Here is a 17,669-nt window from a genome sequence, read left to right on the forward strand (position 1 = left end):
ATAAACATTAGCAAGATTTTAGTTGAAGGAGCTATAAAAGAAAATATTACCTGTATTTGTGTGTGGGGTTTTTATAAAAATGATTTGAGGCATGTTGTATGGCTTTGAATGTCATTATTTAGTGATCGCCTCATTATTTGTTTTCTTTTAAATCTGATTTTAGGTGCCTCATCTTCTGAATTCCACTCCATAAGTTCAACCAGTGAAAGTCCGCTAAAACAAGGAGAACTGAAAAAATGGGAACAGAAGACAAAGATTGTTGAGACAGAGAAACTGAAAGGTGAAAAAAATCAAGAGATGTATTAAGTTATTGCAGAGAGGTATTGTGAACAGTAATACAATTTATAATTTGACAAAACTTTGAAGAATTATCTCTTTACAATAATGTGGCATTAGTATTATTTTAAAGAGTACAACTTATGGGAAACAACATACAGCATATCTGAAGAGAGGTTGTGAATGCTAATCTCTTTGTGCACTTTTTTCTCTAAGGTACTTCACCCTTCACTGTAGTACCCACTACTGGTCATGGAAAGGAACTTGTAGAGAAAGAGCAACGAAGGAAAGGTGAAGAGGAAGCTCAGTTTGAATTAATTTCTAAAGTGAATATGTTCAGTGTGTTCAGCTATTATGTCAAGTGTACAGAAGTGTGCTTTTGGGATTAAATGTTTAAGGTTGCTAGGGTCTGTAGGGTAAAACTAAATTGATAATTATTTGAAATACTTAAAGTTCTCATTAAAATATTTATTTAAAAGAAATTAAAACCCAATTTAGTTTTCTCTAAGGGAATGTTAAGATGGTAGTGGCTTGGGATGGTGAAACATCATTTATTATAATAAAATCATAATCATAATAATAATAATAGTAGTATAGTACTGTATAATAAAGGTTTTTTCAACCTTAGTCATAAATTATGTATTAAAAAACTGACATTGATGATGTATTTTTGATAAATTTCATGCACTTTGTACAGATTGCCACATGTTGGTTTAAGTGTGTTATCATCTCTCAGATGAAAGTCACACCAAGAATATGAATATTGCTGTAAATGATGTAAAGTAATGTAAATTATTACAAATGCAATTGTGCCTCTTTCTCTACTTTATGTTAACCTGAAGGGAATTTGAGTTGGTTTGTGGAGTTAAAATGATGTACATGGGATATATATGTGTATATCAAATCAATGTTTTCAACAGCTTTTTCAAATCTTTCCTCAGCTTCAAGTTGGTATGCCTGTTTCTAATTATTTATCAGTAGAAATACTAGTATCTCTCTTTATACCTTTGTTTTAGGCATGTTACCTCTTCATGGATCTTCCACCTCTGATCCTGAAGAAAAACTAGAAGAGCTACTTACGAATCTCAAGAAACAAGTTACTTGCTCGATTTGTCTTGATACCTACACCGAACCTAAAACTATATCATGTCTTCACACATTTTGCTGTGAGTGTTTAGAGAGACATGCAACAGTGAGTCAGCAACAAGGGAAATTCCGATGCCCTGAGTGTCAAGTAGAAATTGATTTACCGGATGGAAATCGCTTTGACCGTTTGCCTAACAGCTTTTTGCACAATAGTCTATTAAGTGTCCTTCAAGCAGAAGGTCACAAAGGTGAATTGTTGAGTAATTAAATCTTTTCTACAAAATTAAATGGAAGAAACTAAATGAAGTGCTAATTGAATGGTTAAATGATGGAAAATCAGAAATCAACTCATATATTTGTACTTTTCCCCTTAGGTACTTCACCCTCCAATGTACCGTTCACTGCTGGTCACAAAAAAAAATGGGAAGTAAGACACAACACTGGAAAACTTCAGGAAAAGAAAGGTGAGTGAAGAGATATCCTGAAGCTAAGGATTAGTCAAAATTAAAATCTTTAGGTAATAAATAGAATGCCCTTAAATTCTTTTAGCAGTTATGTCAGTTGTTACTTTTCCAAGTACAGTCAACTGCTGTTACTTTGGACATTTAGTGTTCATAATAGTGAGAGTTTTTAATAATGGGGTATGAGAGAAATAAAAAATGTTTTCTACCTAAACATATGAAATAATATGTAACCACACAAACATAAAGTTTCTAACATGGCCTCATGAACTGCAAAAAGATCTGGCCGCAAGCAGGAAATTCTCATGTTCGCACCCAATTGAAGAATGGTTTCTTCATTTTCCCTTATCATAATGTTGTTTTATATTATGTGCATCAGGATTTTTGAGGAAGTGTTTCAGTGTCTGCTACAGCAAGAGAAAAAAACAAGTGAAATGTCGTACTGGGGGGCTGGAAAGTGTCTCCAATTCCATAATAGCAGGAGTCTTTAATAAAGGGAGTAGATTCCAGTCATTTCTTTATGCATTTCCCCAGGGACTGGCTCTTGTCTACAGTAGTGAGATGTCTGTAATAATAGGGAGGTGTCCATAGGGCAAGAGTCAACTGTTGATCAATCCAAATTTCGCTTTGTCTTATTCTCCACTTTAGCTAAAGATGGTATTCAGTTGGCATGCAGTAAAAATACATAATAGTTGTTTTCAACAATAATCATTGCTGTTATAATGAGGAACTAACACTGTTTTACTTTAACATGACTCTTACTTGCTATTGGCACAGGTATACCTGTTGTTATCTTTTCTGTGTAAAGTAAGACAATGAATTTTGAAAATCTCTGTATACCTTTGCTCCCAGGTTCTTCACCTCCCCCTCCTCTCTCCAACACTGATCTTGAAGAAAAGCTAGGAAAAGTATGTGAGGAAATTAAGATGCTGAGAATGGAAGGTGAATAGAAAAATTCATATCTTATCATTTTTAGAGAGAAACTGATCCAAGAATGCTTATGACTGTCCATAAAGTTTGCTTAGGTTTAAAAATGAGCTAAAATATTGAAAAAGTAAAAACCAAACATTTTTGACTCTAAGTCATAATCAGGGGGATGATGATGTCGTGTCAAAAATGTTTGGGTTTTTTACTTTTTAAAATATTTTAGCCATGTTAATAGCTCAAAGCCATTACATGTTTTCGTACTTTTTCCAGCTATTACTCTCAAAAGAAATTATTCCCTATCTGAGATATTAAACTTTTTCTGTCCTTACTTTCATCCAAGAATACTGTTAAATGCTCTCAGCTATTTTTTTCAGATACTTATTTTTATTTATAAGGAACACATTTCCAATTCAGTTGTGCCTCCTAATAATACTAGCAAGGTAGTATTAGTAATTTTACTACCTTTGACTTCAGTCAAAGGTAGTATTATATTGGCTGAACATGTGACACTGAAATAATACTTATGGATAGTTTATTTCACAATAATATAATGGAAAACTTGCACCATTGTTCTTTCACCTGACCTTGACACATGTTAGTATGCTTAAACTTTTCATATCAGGTGAGACACCAATTGCTAAATGTAGTTCTGTATACCTTTGAATGCACATTTAGACAGAAAATAATTGTAGTAGAGAAGTAAAACCATATTGCTGTTTACTTCTTCTCTCAGGTAGTTCACCTCCCCCTGTTTCCACTGTTGAAGTAGAACTAGAGGAACTACTTAAGAAACTTCAGAAAGGGAGGATGGAAGGTGAAAGCACATCTAGACAGAAAATAATTGTAGTAGAATGCTTTTTAAGAATGCCCTTTTTTAAGGCCGCAGCACTCTTGTTGCCATAGTAACAACGACTGCTTGTTCGAGGCCTGTGGCCTCATTTTCATACAAAAACGTCGAAAAAAAAAGAGTGAAATGTTTATTTCTCTATCTCAAGCTAAATACAACATTACAAATTGGCACTTCTACCATACATAGTGACATCATTCGTCTTCACTTTGATTCATTCAATTTTCTCTGGGAGTGAATGTGAACACACCAATAGATTAATCATCTCGGTACAGTTTCGGTCATTTTTGTTGTCGGGTAAAACAGGGAAAACGTTTATCTGAATTTCTCCAAAAGTACACCGATTCTGGAACTGAAACTACCCACCTAGCTGGTTATAATATTCTAGTTTTTAAATATGTAAAACAGTACATCATCCCCTACAAACATACGAACATGATGACGCTAGGAAGCCATGTTGATTTCGAAAGTATAATGGTCACCAATCCTCCCTCCTCTGAAGTCAAAGTAAAAACCTGCAAACTGTTTCACTTTTTATTTAAAAGGACAAAAGACCTATTTATAAAATTTCTGTGTAAAATCATGATTCGTCGGGTAACATGGCCGTGAACTTGAATTTTATATATTTGTTGTAGGGGATGATGTACTGTCAAAACTAAAAGGTTTTTCGTTCAACAAAGGAAAAGTAATAGAAGTAATCGTTCGAATAAGGAGTTCTTTACATTTTCATGGAGAGAAAGATTTGTTCCTTTCTTCAAGTAAGATATAGTGATCGTGTTCACAAGCGTTTCGATCGAGTTGAAGTTATTACGTAAATGAATGTCTACGTTCTCGCCGTTGGATCTTATTGAAAGTGACATGTGAAGGTGAAATGTCTTATCAGTATCGATTAGTATACCTTTTATACTAATGTTTCTCACTTATAATTATTGTGCGAAATGACCACTAAGAATTGTGCGAACGGTCCAAAACTTGTGCTAAAAGACTTGTGCGAAAAGTCTTTTGTGCGAAATGTCTCTGAAGATACACTGTTATACTTGTATGTCATTTGAAACATGTTGAAGTCGGCTGATCTGTATCTTCAGAGGACTTCGGGTTGCTCAAATTCCCATGAAAGAAGGTGCAGCACTTGGAATCTGGATGATATGCACACGATTTGAGGTATATGTTTGTAGTTACGTCGAGTAGTCCTCCATGAAGTTTGATCAATTTTTTTTAAAAGATGACAACCAGAGGCGAGATTTCTCTTCGAGATATTGCTCATAAGATAACATTCTCTCAAAGCCTCGCACGTTTTATTTGTCTGAAACATTTGTTGTTGAGAACATTAGGTGTAAACATCGCCAAATTATGCAATATCTGAGTTTGAGCTTTTTTCGCGAATTGCCCCTATAAAAAGTAGAGGCAGGCCCGCAGAGATTTTTACATATTTAAAAACTAGAATATTATAACCAGCTAGGTGGGTAGTTTCAGTTCCAGAATCGGTGTACTTTTGGAGAAATTCAGATAAACGTTTTCCCTGTTTTACCCGACAACAAAAATGACCGAAACTGTACCGAGATGATTAATCTATTGGTGTGTTCACATTCACTCCCAGAGAAAATTGAATGAATCAAAGTGAAGACGAATGATGTCACTATGTATGGTAGAAGTGCCAATTTGTAATGTTGTATTTAGCTTGAGATAGAGAAATAAACATTTCACTCTTTTTTGCGACGTTTTTGTATGAAAATGAGGCCGCCTCGAACAAGCAGTCGTTGTTACTATGGCAACAAGAGTGCTGCGACCTTTAAAGAGGGCATTTTTGTGCATCCCCCTGAGTGCCTAACTGCATGCAAAATTTGAAGGGGGGGTTTAAAATTTTCATTTCCCAAGATGTTTGATTCTTACAGACTTTTTCTTAATTTACTTTAAGTTCTTTATTGAATTATCTTTTTCCACGGAACTCCTGCACATGCAGCCTCCTACTGCAATAATAATTAACAACTGCAATGCTCATTGGTGGCCTTAGACATCAGTTACATTACTCCATTGGCACCCAGCACTTAGATGGAGATTGTTTTCACAAGTGGTAAATCCTAGCAACCCCAGCCATCAGCCTTCATGTAGTAAGGAGACAACCTCCCATTGCACCAGAAAATAAATATTGTGAGAGAAAAGAAAAAAGGACTAGGCAAAAGTGAACTTCTTCTTAGTGCATGTTGAAAACTAACTGGCCTCTTGGGATAAGCTTATTCTGGTTCTTTAAACTATCAAATTTTGCTATATATGCAAAATTACAGATACTATTTCTAGCGCGAGAGATAATACAATAAGTGGAACTTCATAGCAATAGCAAGAGTCTGTTACAAAGGGCGTGTATTTCATTCATTTCTTTATGCGTTTCCCCAGGAGCTTGCTGTTGTCCTCAGCAGCAAGATGTCTGTAACAGTGAGGTGTTTGCAGGGCAAGAGTGAACCACAGATTAATCTAAGTTTGGCATTGTCTCATTCTCTACTTTAGCTAAAGATGGTAATGAGTTGGCATGCAGTAAAAATACATAATAGTTGTTTTCAACAATGATCATGGTGTTGTAATGGAGAACTAACACTATTTTACTTTAACATGACTATTAATAAGTTGCTGTTCACACAGGTATAATCGTTGTTATCATTTCTGTGTAAAGTAAGACACTGAATTTTGAAAAGCTCTGTATACCTTTGCTCCCAGGTTCTTCATCTCCCCCTCTTGTTTCCACCACTGATCTTGAAGGAAAGCTAGGAAAAGTATGTGAGGAAATTAAGATGCTGAGAATGGAAGGTGAATAGAAAAATTCATATCTTATCATTTTTAGGGAGAAACTGATCCAAGAATGCTAATGACTGTCCATAAAGTTTGTTTAGGTTTAAAAATGAGCTAAAATATTGAAAAAGTAAAAACCAAACATTTTTGACTCTAAGTCATAATCAGGGGGATGATGATGTCGTGTCAAAAATGTTTGGGTTTTTTACTTTTTAAAATATTTTAGCCATGTTAATAGCTCAAAGCCATTACATGTTTTCATATTTTTTCCGGTTATTACTCTCAAAAGAAATTATTCCCTATCTGAGATATTAAACTTTTTCTGTCCTTACTTTCATCCAAGAATACTGTTAAATGCTCTCAGCTATTTTTTTCAGATACTTATTTTTATTTATAAGGAACACATTTCCAATTCAGTTGTGCCTCCTAATAATACTAGCAAGGTAGTATTAGTAATTTTACTACCTTTGACTTCAGTCAAAGGTAGTATTATATTGGCTGAACATGTGACACTGAAATAATACTTATGGATAGTTTATTTCACAATAATATAATGGAAAACTTGCAACATTGTTCTTTCACCTGACCTTGACACATGTTAGTATGCTTAAACTTTTTATATCAGGGGAGACACCAATTGCTAAATGTAGTTCTGTATACCTTTGAATGCACATTTAGACAGAAAATAATTGTAGTAGAGTAGTAAAACCATATTGCTGTTTACTTCTTCTCTCAGGTAGTTTGCCTCCCCCTGCTTCCACTGTTGAAGTAGAACTAGAGGAACTACTTGAGAAACTTCAGAAAGGGAGGATGGAAGGTGAAAGCACATCTAGACAGAAAATAATTGTGTTAGAATGCTTTTAAGATACTTCCAGTTCTTTATAGGATTATCTTTTTCCTCGGAACCCTTGTAAATGCAGCCTTCTACTGCAATAATAATTAACAATTGCTATGCTCATTGGAGGCCATAGAAATCAGTTACATTACTCCATTGGTACTCAGCACTTAGATGGAGACTGTTTTCACAAGTGGTAAATCCTAGCAACCCAGCCACCAGCCGTCATGTAGTAAGGAGACAACCTCGCACTGCACTAGAAAATAAATCTGGTAAAAGAAAAGAAAAGAAGGACCAGGCAAATGTGAACTTCTTTTTAGTGCGTGCTGAAAACTAACTGGCCTCTTGGGATAAGCTTATCTTGGTTCCATAAAATTTCAAATCTTTCAAACTTTGTTACATATGCAAAATTACAGGTACTTAACTTTACCATATTAGAGAGTTTTAGATCCACGTTTGGTGTGTTAACTGCAAACCTCAAACTGTAGTTAGCGGTTTGAGGGAAGGAGTTTGAAGTTTCGAGATTTTCAGCCTTTTAGATCGACTACGGTGTGTTAACCCCGAACCTTAAATCGTAGTTAGCGGTTTAGCTTTACCATATTAGAGAGTTTTAGATCCACGTTTGGTGCGTTAAACGCGAACCTCAAACTGTAGATAGTGGTTTGAGGGTAGGAGTTAGAAGTTTCGAGATTTTCAGCGTGTTAGATCAACGTTCGATTTTCACGCAAGTCTTATTCCACAAGCAGCCAACGAAATGGAGGCATACTTGAGAAAAATCAAGAAAAACAGCGATGTGTTTTTCATGCTAGGGTTCCATTCGATTTCAAATAAACAAAAACGGAAACAGAAATGTTCACAGATCCCAAAATCGGAAGTACCAAATGTGGCCTTAATTTATTAGATTACATCCATTAATCAAGGGTTAATTGGCAAGACTTTTGTTGGAGGGGCCAAGAAAGAAAATTTTACTCCTTTTTGCTTCTTGGGTGGTTTTAAAAATAGTTTGAGGTGCCTTTATGGTTTAGAATGTTTGTCCTCTTGTAAATCTGATTTTAGGTGCTTTATCCTCTGAATTCCACTCCACAAGTTCAACCAGTCCACAAAAAAAAGAACAATGGGAAAAAAGTGAACAGAAGACAAAGATTATGGGGACAGCAAAATTGGAAGGTGAAAGGAAATTGAAAAAAATTGCATTTAATCTAATTAAGTTATCACGGAAAGCTGTTGTGAACAGTAATAACAATTATGTGACACCTGTTCGAAGAATTGGCTCAGTGCAATAATGTGGCATCAATTAATTAATATAATTGTATACAGTTCCACTTAAATGAGAACAAAACATTTAAAGGGAGACTGTGAATGCTAATCTCTCTCTGCTTTTTCACCCTTAGGTACTTCACCCCTCACTGTAGTACCCACCACTGGTTATGGAAAAGAATTAGAAGAACCCTGGGGAAGGAAAGGTGAATGGGATGCTCTGTTTGAACCCATTTCTAAAGTTAATGTAGTTAAAACATGTTGCTCATTGTGTTCAGCTAATTAAATCCAAGTGGAAAGTTGTATTTTATTGAGAGTTATTGACTATTTAAGGTTCTTCATGTTCGTTGAGTTTTTCCCTTTGTTATTGGGAAAAAAACCCACTTTTATGCGGATTTAGTTGATCTACCCTTAAAATTGTCATCAAACCACCTTGAAATGAATAAAAAGATGTGGGGCTTACTACTTTCAGTTGTTTTTGTTGACATGTTTAGCATGAGTTCCAGTTTGGGTTCAGTTCTCCAGATATGGTCCAAAAAAAAAAAAAGAAAACAACACAGCAATTCACTGACTTGTTGTATTGATGCATTGATATTGAAGAAGTGGAAGAATTCATAGGTGCATAAATTGGCCAAAAAAGTCATAGAAGTGAAGCTATGAAACTTCAGGAAAAGAGAGGAGAAATGAAACAAGAACCTGAATGTGGCTTTAGTCATCTTTTAAAATAGAAATTAATGTTATTAATGAGCAAGAATGCTTCTGTCAGCAATTATGAAAAATGATACTTGTCAATGCAAATTATTTCAAATGTGTTTTTGCCTCATTCTCTTCTCTAGTTAAAGGTAGTGTTGAGTTTCCAGGTAATAATGAAACATTACTTACATATAGACTGAATGCTACTTTAGTTGTTTTTAACAGCTTCCTTTTTCGGGTTTAAAGCATCTTTGTTTAAATAAAGGCAATCTACAGTGTACATGTACCTACTGGTATCTATAAATACAAGTTGTACGCCTGTTTCTAACTATTTATCCATAGAAATGCTAATCTCTCACTGTATACCTTTGCTTTTAGGCATGTTGCCTCTTCCTGGATCTTCCATCTTTGGTCCTAAAGAAGAACTAGTAGAGCCACGTATGAAACTCCAAAGAATAAAAGGTGAATAAAAAGATGCTGTTAAATTAACTTTAATGGTAAAGCTAAACTAAAAATGCTTTTAAATACATTTACTTCTCATTCAAAATATTTTTTTTTAAATGAAATTATACCCAGTTTAGTTTTCCCTCACTCTGTTTTTGCTATTAGGGAATATTAAGATGACAGAGGCTGGGGTTGGTGAAACAGTATGTAATGACAAACTACGTCTTTTTTTATGTTGGTCTCAAATTATGACTTAAAAAGTTGAAAGTTATATAGTTCAGGTAGATTTTGTACATTGTTTACAATCTGTTAATTTCATGTTGGTTTGACCTGTTATCATGTTACTATTAAAAGTAACACCATAAATTCCTCTTTGTACTTTTCCCCTTAAGGTTGACTCCCATCACTGTGGACACCCTTGGGGGGAGATTTAGTGTCTGTAATAGCAAAAAGTTTGTAATAATGGGGTACAAGAGAAATAAACATTTGTTTTGTTTCTTAACATATGAAATAAAGTTTCCACAAACCAGAAAAAGATCTGGCTGTAAGCAGAAAATTTCATATGTTCACACCCAATTGAAAAATGGTTTCTTTATTTCCCTTTTTCATAATGTCGGTTCATAGCATATATGCTGGTCATGATTTTGGACAGAGTAAATAAATGTCAGTTATAGCAAGAGAAAAAACAAGTGAAAAGTCATGCTGGGGGGTAGGAAAGAGTCTGCATTATTGCAATAGCAAGAGTCTGTTATAGAGGGAATTTATTTCAGTCATTTCTGTATGTGTTTCTCCAGGGGCTGGCTCTTGTCTGCAGTGGCAAGGTGTCTGTAATAGTGAGGTGACCACAGGGGTAGAGTCAACTGTAGATTAATCCAACTTTGGCATTGTCATTTCCTTTCTGTCTGGTTGTATTTATCTTTGGCTCCAAATATAAATAAAATAAAACAAGCTAAATAAAAATTGGCAAGATTTTAGTTGAAGGAGCTATAAAAGAAAATGTTACCTGTATTTATATGTGGGGTTTTTATAAAAATGATTTGAGGTGTGTTGTATGGTTTTGAATGTCAGTATTTAGTGGTTACCTCACTATTTGTTTTCTTTTAAATCTTATATTAGGTGCCTTATCTTCTGAATTCCACTCCATAAGTTCAACCTGTGAAAGTCCACAAAATCAAGAAGAGCTGAAAAAACGGAAACAGAAGACAAAGATTGATGAGAAAGGTGAAAACAAAATTAAAAGACATTAAGTTGTTAAGGAAAGTTGTTGTGAATAGTAATAACAATTTATTATATAACAAAGCTTTGAAGAATGATCTCAATGCAGTAATGTGGCATTAGTATTATTTTAAGAGTACAACTTATGGGGAACAACTTACAGCGTATCTGAAGAGAGGCTGTGAATGCTAATCTCTCCCTGTACTGGTGTTTTGTTACAGTATGGTTACCTGTCACAACAATGTCTTGTTCTTATTCATAAGCAAATTATTATCAGAAACCGGATTTGCTTCTTGTTTTAATATTTGTTAAATAATCGATTGATATTCACCAAATTGCTCGAAAAAAGGAAGGGAAACATTAAATGGATCATGTCTAAAAGTAAACACGAGTGACCACTAGTAACCACTGGTAAAAAAGCGAAAAAAGTTAATCATTAACTAAAATAAAAATAATTGATTAGATAAGAAAAATATGACAGTGAATTTTATGGGAAATATTAAAGGAAAAAGAATAGTTGGAAAAAGAACTGTAGGGCTGATTTATACAACCAACAAAAAAGTATTTTAAGCTTTCTGAATGACTAATTAAAAATATATATTTAATATAATCAATATATTAATTTAATCAATAGATCCTTAAAACATTTCTGGGAGTTATTTTTTTCGGCAAAACGATACGATTGCGTTACTTCAGTCGACGGCCTAAAGGTCAAACTATGAATGAAGCGTTGACAACTAGACTTTACTTATTACAGAATACAAGGAAAGAATCACATTCGAACTTAACAGAAATTTAGATCTTGTCTTAAGCTTTCTTAAAAACTTGCAATAAAATCACGTGTCATGCACAGTCAAGAAATGATTCGAAAAACGGAAACATCGAAGCATTTACCTTTTTTCCTTTTATTCGGGGTTTTTATTGAATGAGGGCTACAGTTCTTTTACGTTTAATATATCCCATTAAATTCGCTGCAATATTTTTCTTATTGTTGTTTTTATTTTGGTTAATGATTAACTTTTCCCCGCTTTTTCACTCATGGTCATTGGTGGTCATTCATGGTCACTCGTGCGTACTTTTACACATGATCGTCAAAGTTGCAATTTTTTATTGTAGCGGAGCTCGCAGAGCGTAGCCCCATAATTATACAAAATAGTAGTAACCCATCAAGCCGAAAAAATTTGGATGTACGACCGTACGACCGACCGTACAAGGTGCTACTTTTAGCATGCGCGGCCAACGGGCACCATCTTATAATCAGTCCTCTACACGGACACGGAGAAGTTGCGAATGAAAATCCACTAATATCACCATGCACTTTATCCATAGTAGGGGCTTTAGTTTTGTTGAAGAGACGTGCGGGAAAAAAAATGCGAGCTCCGCTTTTAGGCTTGTCTAAATATATATATTATGTCATGTCGGTTTTCACATGCTGTGCGACTTTTTATGCCGCGACTAACACTCATGACAAATTTAGCTCAACAAAAGGTATTTAAACAGGTGTACAACGCGAAAACGCAGCCATCTTTCATGCCTAATGGTTCATTATTATTCATACCACTCAGTAAAAGAAAAAAATTAATAATACTTAATTTTAGTCACGCGCGTTATCGTTGTGGGGATGAATGTGCCAAGCGCTTGAGAGTCTTTGTTCAAACAGTTTGCGCAACATGCCATAACATCCGTTCCGTGTTTTCGGATTTGGGGTCATTTTCCGCCGTTCTGTGTTTTAGGATTTAGGGTCATTTTTGGTAAAATTTCCGCACAGCCCCATACTACATTATGCATTCAGTTCTAGTATAGAGAAAACAACGACAAAAACAATACATTGCCGTCAGGAAAACAGATTTGTTTTACAATAGTATGGGGCTGTTTTACCTATTTTCCGCCATTCCGCCTTTCGGCCGTTCCGGCTTTTAGGGTTGCCCGAAATTGGGAAGCAATATTAGTGAGTATTCGCTTCGTTATTCGCTTAATTATACCCGTGTTTCGATGCCTTGTGTAAGTGACATTTTCCTTCCCAGCTAATTCATCATCAACTCAAATCAAGCAAATCTTCTGCTTCTACTCGTTATTCCATAAATTCGCGAAGCGATGTGACATGCTTTAGTGTAACATTATAGCTTTTTTCATGATGTAAATTTTCCGTTGTCGACTCGTCTCATTTTCAAACCTAAAAGTTCTTTGTTTTACACACCAATGTAATGCAAAGGATACTTATAGCACTGAATACAAAGGCACACGAGTTGCACATTTTTTCCGCCGTGCGCGCAAAACAATCGTATATGTGCGCCTGACTACCGTGCGTCTGAGCGTATGTAATTCGTCTTCGCAGTTAACACATACGCGAGGGGTACTGTATCATTCATAACTCTAAGAGACTACAAACCGAACTTCGTTAACAAACCGACCTGCCGACTAATCAGCCCCACCAAATCCGAGATTGGCAGCAAAGCAATCCTCGACAGAATCATCAACAAAATCACGAGAGCAACACGGCATCTGTGATCGAGTGGTTTAAAGCCATAAAAACAAAAAAAAAACACAGTTTTATTTACTTTGACATCGAAGAATTATATCCCTCCATTAGCCAAGACCTCCTGAACAGAGTACTCGACTTTGCTTCAGCCTACGACGTCACCAACGACGAAGAAACATCATGTAACACATGCAAAACAGTCGATCCTTATGCACAAACAGCAACCTTGGTAAAAGAAGGTCGATACAACATTTGACGTCCCAATGGGCAGCCACGACGGTGCTGAAACATGCGAGCTTGTAGGAAGCCTTTCCTCCTTTCCCAACTTCGAAACATCAACATAAGACTTTACCGAAAAGACGGACTGGCCTTTTCAAACGCCACACCGAGAGAAACAGATAACAGAAAATTTGCCGCGGTTTTTTCGACGAGGCGTCGTAAGAAGTTGTTTCGTGATGGTATAGGAATATTCAACCATCGCAAAACGATTTCTCACAACGCCACGTCGAAAAAATCGAGTAGTTTCTACGCACAATGCACTGGAAAGCTTACTTCTTCTTCAACTTTGATACGACCACTCGCTCTTAAGACACATACGACTTCAAGTCTATCAAGAACCCCTCTCGGATCGACTAGTTAAAGGAATTTGTAGATGACATGCTCAAGATGATATTTACAAAACATTTTAAACATTTAGACTGAACAGTTTTTCAGTTATTCTCAACAGATTTTTTTCGGTTTTAGAGCATTTTTGTTCAAATAAAGGTAATCTACTTTTACTTTTGAAAAAGTAAAAAATCAAACATTTTCAACACTAGGTAAACATCACCATGAAGATTAAATATTCTAGCCATGTAAATAGCTCAATGGCATTAAATTTTTTGATATTTTTTCCAGTAAATACTTTCAAAAGAAATTATTCCCTACCTAAGATATTAACCTTTTTCTGTCTTTACTTTCATCCATAAATACTGTTAAATGTTCTCAGCTATTATTCAGGTTAGGTTAGGTTATTATTCAGGTTTTGGTTAGGAACATATTTTCAATTCAGGTTTGCCTCAAAATCCATAATTTCAGTCAAAGGTAGTATTAAATTAACTGTGGCATGTGATAATGAAGAAATACTTAAAGATAGCTTATTTCATTGTTCTTTCCCAAGACCTCTATACATGATATGCTTTAAATTTTCATATCAGGTGAGGCACAAAGTGCTAAATATATTTCTGTGTACCTTTGCTCTCAGGTAGTTTTCCTGTCCTTAAATTTTCAACCATTTGTCTTGAGGAAACACTAGCTGCACTATGCAAGCTGCTTCAGATGTTCAGAATGGAAGGTGAATATAAAATGTTTATCGATTCATTATCAGAGAGAAATAAATCCAAGAATGCTATTAAACACCCCTGTATCAAATTATCACTTTTCAAGGGAAATTATTCCTTATTTAAAAGAACCTGTTGTTTGATTTTATTTCTATTGATGAGTGCTTCCACTTCTTCTTCAAATCATACATTTTCAAGGGAAACTATTCCTAAGTAAAGATGACATCTCCTCCTGTACAGTTATTAAGTGAGATTGCTGTGTTATACTTTTGGCTATTATGTAAAGTGTTAGCTTTTATACGGAATTTTTCTTAATTTAGTCTTTGCTAATTCTGTGCTGTATTAAGTTGGCTCTGGCTTATTATGATAAGAGAATTTTTCTAAATGGTTGATTTCAAGAATGACCATAGGAGATTAATCAGAAAACTGACACTATAACTGTGCTATCACATGACCCCAACACAATGTACAGTGCTAGTTAAGTGCCTGTTTTTAATCATTTATGTGAAGTAGGGCACTGAATGCTAAATACAGTGTATCCTTCTGTTTTCCTTTCCTTTCAGTTACTTTGCCTTCCCCTGAACTCTTAACTGCTGATCTTGAAGAAAAACTAAAAGAACTACTCACAGAACTTGAGCGACAAAGAGATGAAGGTGAGTAAAACATGTGTATTGGCTCCATCGAACAGGGCAAAAGAAATATGGAAAGTGATACAAGGAAATGGTTGCACTAGTATTTTAGGCTTGTTTTTCTAAGTAACAAGTTGAAAGGTTTTAGTTTGTCATAAAGGACTCCTAATTATATTATCTTCCCTCAAATATCGAAATTCTGCATGCAACTTGCGAAATATCTCCACCACCCATTACATGTTAAAACATGGAATGATCTAACCCCTCCTCTTATATAATGCTATCAACCAAGAATGCTGTTAAATGCTTTATACCATTTTGCTACCTTCTCTCAGGTACTTTACCTCCCACTTTTTCCACCATTGAAGTAGAAGTAGACGAACTACTCAAGAAATTTCAGAAAAGGAGGATGGAAGGTGAATAAATAATGCACATTTTGAGAAAATAATTGTAGTAGAATTCTATTAAAATATTTCCAGTTCCTTGTAGAATTATATTACCGCTCGTGTATACATTAACCAAAAAACGCGAATAAAACGCGCCAAAAATCGCATGCAAATGCAAATTTAAAAAAATGTGCGCGTCAAAAAGTTGCACATGCGCGCATAAGCTTGATACGTCTGCCTCGTTAGTATATATGAGGTAATCCTTTGTTTTTCTGTTGTTGGCAGTTTACCGTTTTAAAGAATAGGCTAAATAGAAAAACGAATAGAAAAAAATAGAAAATAGAAATAATAGAATAGAAAAACAAAATGATTACCTCATATATTCTAAAGAGGCAGACGTATCAAGCTTATGCGCGCACGTGCAATTTTTTGACGTGCACATTTTTTTAAATTCGCAATTGCATGCTTTTTTTGGCTACAATGTAACAGGAGTAAAATACTACACTGCTACCAACGACAAGAAAACTTGTTCGTTTCAATCACCGTTCTAACCGACCTTCCCGATATGCTGTTACAAACTACTGCGACTTCGTAATAGGAATATATGAATGATTTATCATTTTCCAACGGAATTCTTTTATCAAAATTTGTCACTTCGTATAAAAAAAACATCCGTGACAACGGCCTTGAGAATTCGTTCTCGGTGTATTGTAATTCGTTAGAATCAGCTAAAGCGTCCGTTTGTAACCAGCTGTCGCATTCTTAATGCAAACCCACGCGTGAACGTTTATTTCATAGCTTTATCATTGGTGAACATGCTATTCTCGAAACCTGGTTTATTCATCGCGCCATTTATACAAAAACTTATAAGTTCTAGCTCATTTTAATGGTGTTGTGTTACAGTATGGTTACCTGTCACGATTACGTCTTGTTCTTATTGGAAACCGGATTTGCTTCTTGTTTTAAAATTTGTAAAATCATCGAGCGATGTTCACCAAATTGCTCATTAAAGGGAAGGGAAAAATTAAATGCAGGGTACATTTAGTTCAAGTTTGTATGAGACTCGCAGACGCGTGCAATTGGACAAAACATCAATACGGCGATACTTATGTCAGTCAACACAGTAATCCAGGACTTTTGAAAAATTGGTGGCTCCTAAAGGAGCCGTTTTTTCATTAAAGGAAGCTGTTACTAGGCTCTTCCTTCGCGTTGGACTACAGTAAGTAACTTTTCGGAGGTGGCTAATGTATTTACAGCACTCAGCAGCAGTCCCAGAGTCCCTCAACCGATGGATGCCCGCGACAAGTTCGTCCTTGTTAGTTGGCTTGACAACGCGACGCAAGCGAATGTTTTCAGTTCGTGTCAGGGGAGCTTTAAAGGATTCATGTCCGGGCTTTCAGCAGGAGTAGGCCAGTATTTTATGTTATTATCTTCGAATCTTCGTCTTTGACATTGCGATTTACTATAACTTGACCTTTCATTGTAGTAATATAATGCGCTCCGCAACCAAACAAATCATCACGTGCGATGCAAAATGAAACTGTTTACATTTCTGTGCGTAAACGCTCAAGCGAGCGCCGATTGCAATGAATAAAATTACGTGAGTTTTCCGTTGTCGACTTGTCGCATTTTCAAACTTAAAAGTTCTTTGTTTTACACAACTATGAAATACAAAGGAAATTTATAGCACTGAATAACAAAGGCACATGAGTCGCGCATTTTTTCGACCGTGCGCGCAAAACAATCGTATATGCGCGTCTGACTACCCTGAGTCTGAGCGTACGTAATTCGTCTACGCAGTTAACATATACGCAAGCGGTACTGTAAAATTTTTTCCAGGGAACTCCTGCATATGCAGCCTTCCACTGCAGTAATTATTAACCATTGCCATGCTCATTGGAGGCCTTATACATCAGTTATGTTCCTCCATTGGCACCCAGCACTTAGGTGGAGACTGTTTTCACGAGTGGTAAATCCTGGAAACCCAGCCATCAGCCGTCATGTAGTAAGAAGAAAACCTCCCATTGCACTGGA

At 35.6% G+C, this 17,669-nt stretch overlaps 2 protein-coding genes across 5 annotated transcripts in view; both read left to right on the forward strand.

The window, feature by feature from the left end:
* The window catches only part of LOC131788998 (uncharacterized), a 75,519-nt gene that overhangs the window by 25,067 nt on the left and 32,783 nt on the right, over window positions 1-17,669 (forward strand). The window lies entirely within an intron of this gene.
* LOC131796246 (uncharacterized) overlaps window positions 1-17,669 on the forward strand; it is a 96,990-nt gene that overhangs the window by 2,630 nt on the left and 76,691 nt on the right. For 3 of the 4 annotated variants that reach the window (XR_010718424.1, XM_066170593.1, XM_066170595.1), the window contains exons 3-17: window positions 164-280; window positions 493-567; window positions 1,293-1,610; window positions 1,737-1,826; window positions 2,676-2,765; window positions 3,484-3,564; window positions 6,307-6,396; window positions 7,115-7,195; window positions 8,270-8,380; window positions 8,605-8,676; window positions 9,542-9,625; window positions 10,724-10,828; window positions 14,545-14,634; window positions 15,184-15,273; window positions 15,585-15,665. Coding sequence is in view for 3 of the 4 variants with exons in the window: in XM_066170593.1 (XP_066026690.1) it covers window positions 164-280; window positions 493-567; window positions 1,293-1,610; window positions 1,737-1,826; window positions 2,676-2,765; window positions 3,484-3,564; window positions 6,307-6,396; window positions 7,115-7,195; window positions 8,270-8,380; window positions 8,605-8,676; window positions 9,542-9,625; window positions 10,724-10,828; window positions 14,545-14,634; window positions 15,184-15,273; window positions 15,585-15,665 (1,575 nt within the window). In the remaining variant the exon portion in view is untranslated. The remainder of the gene's footprint in view (window positions 1-163; window positions 281-492; window positions 568-1,292; window positions 1,611-1,736; window positions 1,827-2,675; window positions 2,766-3,483; window positions 3,565-6,306; window positions 6,397-7,114; window positions 7,196-8,269; window positions 8,381-8,604; window positions 8,677-9,541; window positions 9,626-10,723; window positions 10,829-14,544; window positions 14,635-15,183; window positions 15,274-15,584; window positions 15,666-17,669) is intronic. The other variant, XM_066170594.1, reaches the window with a different exon arrangement.

Source organism: Pocillopora verrucosa, chromosome 8, assembly GCF_036669915.1.
Source record: "Pocillopora verrucosa isolate sample1 chromosome 8, ASM3666991v2, whole genome shotgun sequence".
NCBI lineage: Eukaryota > Metazoa > Cnidaria > Anthozoa > Scleractinia > Pocilloporidae > Pocillopora > Pocillopora verrucosa.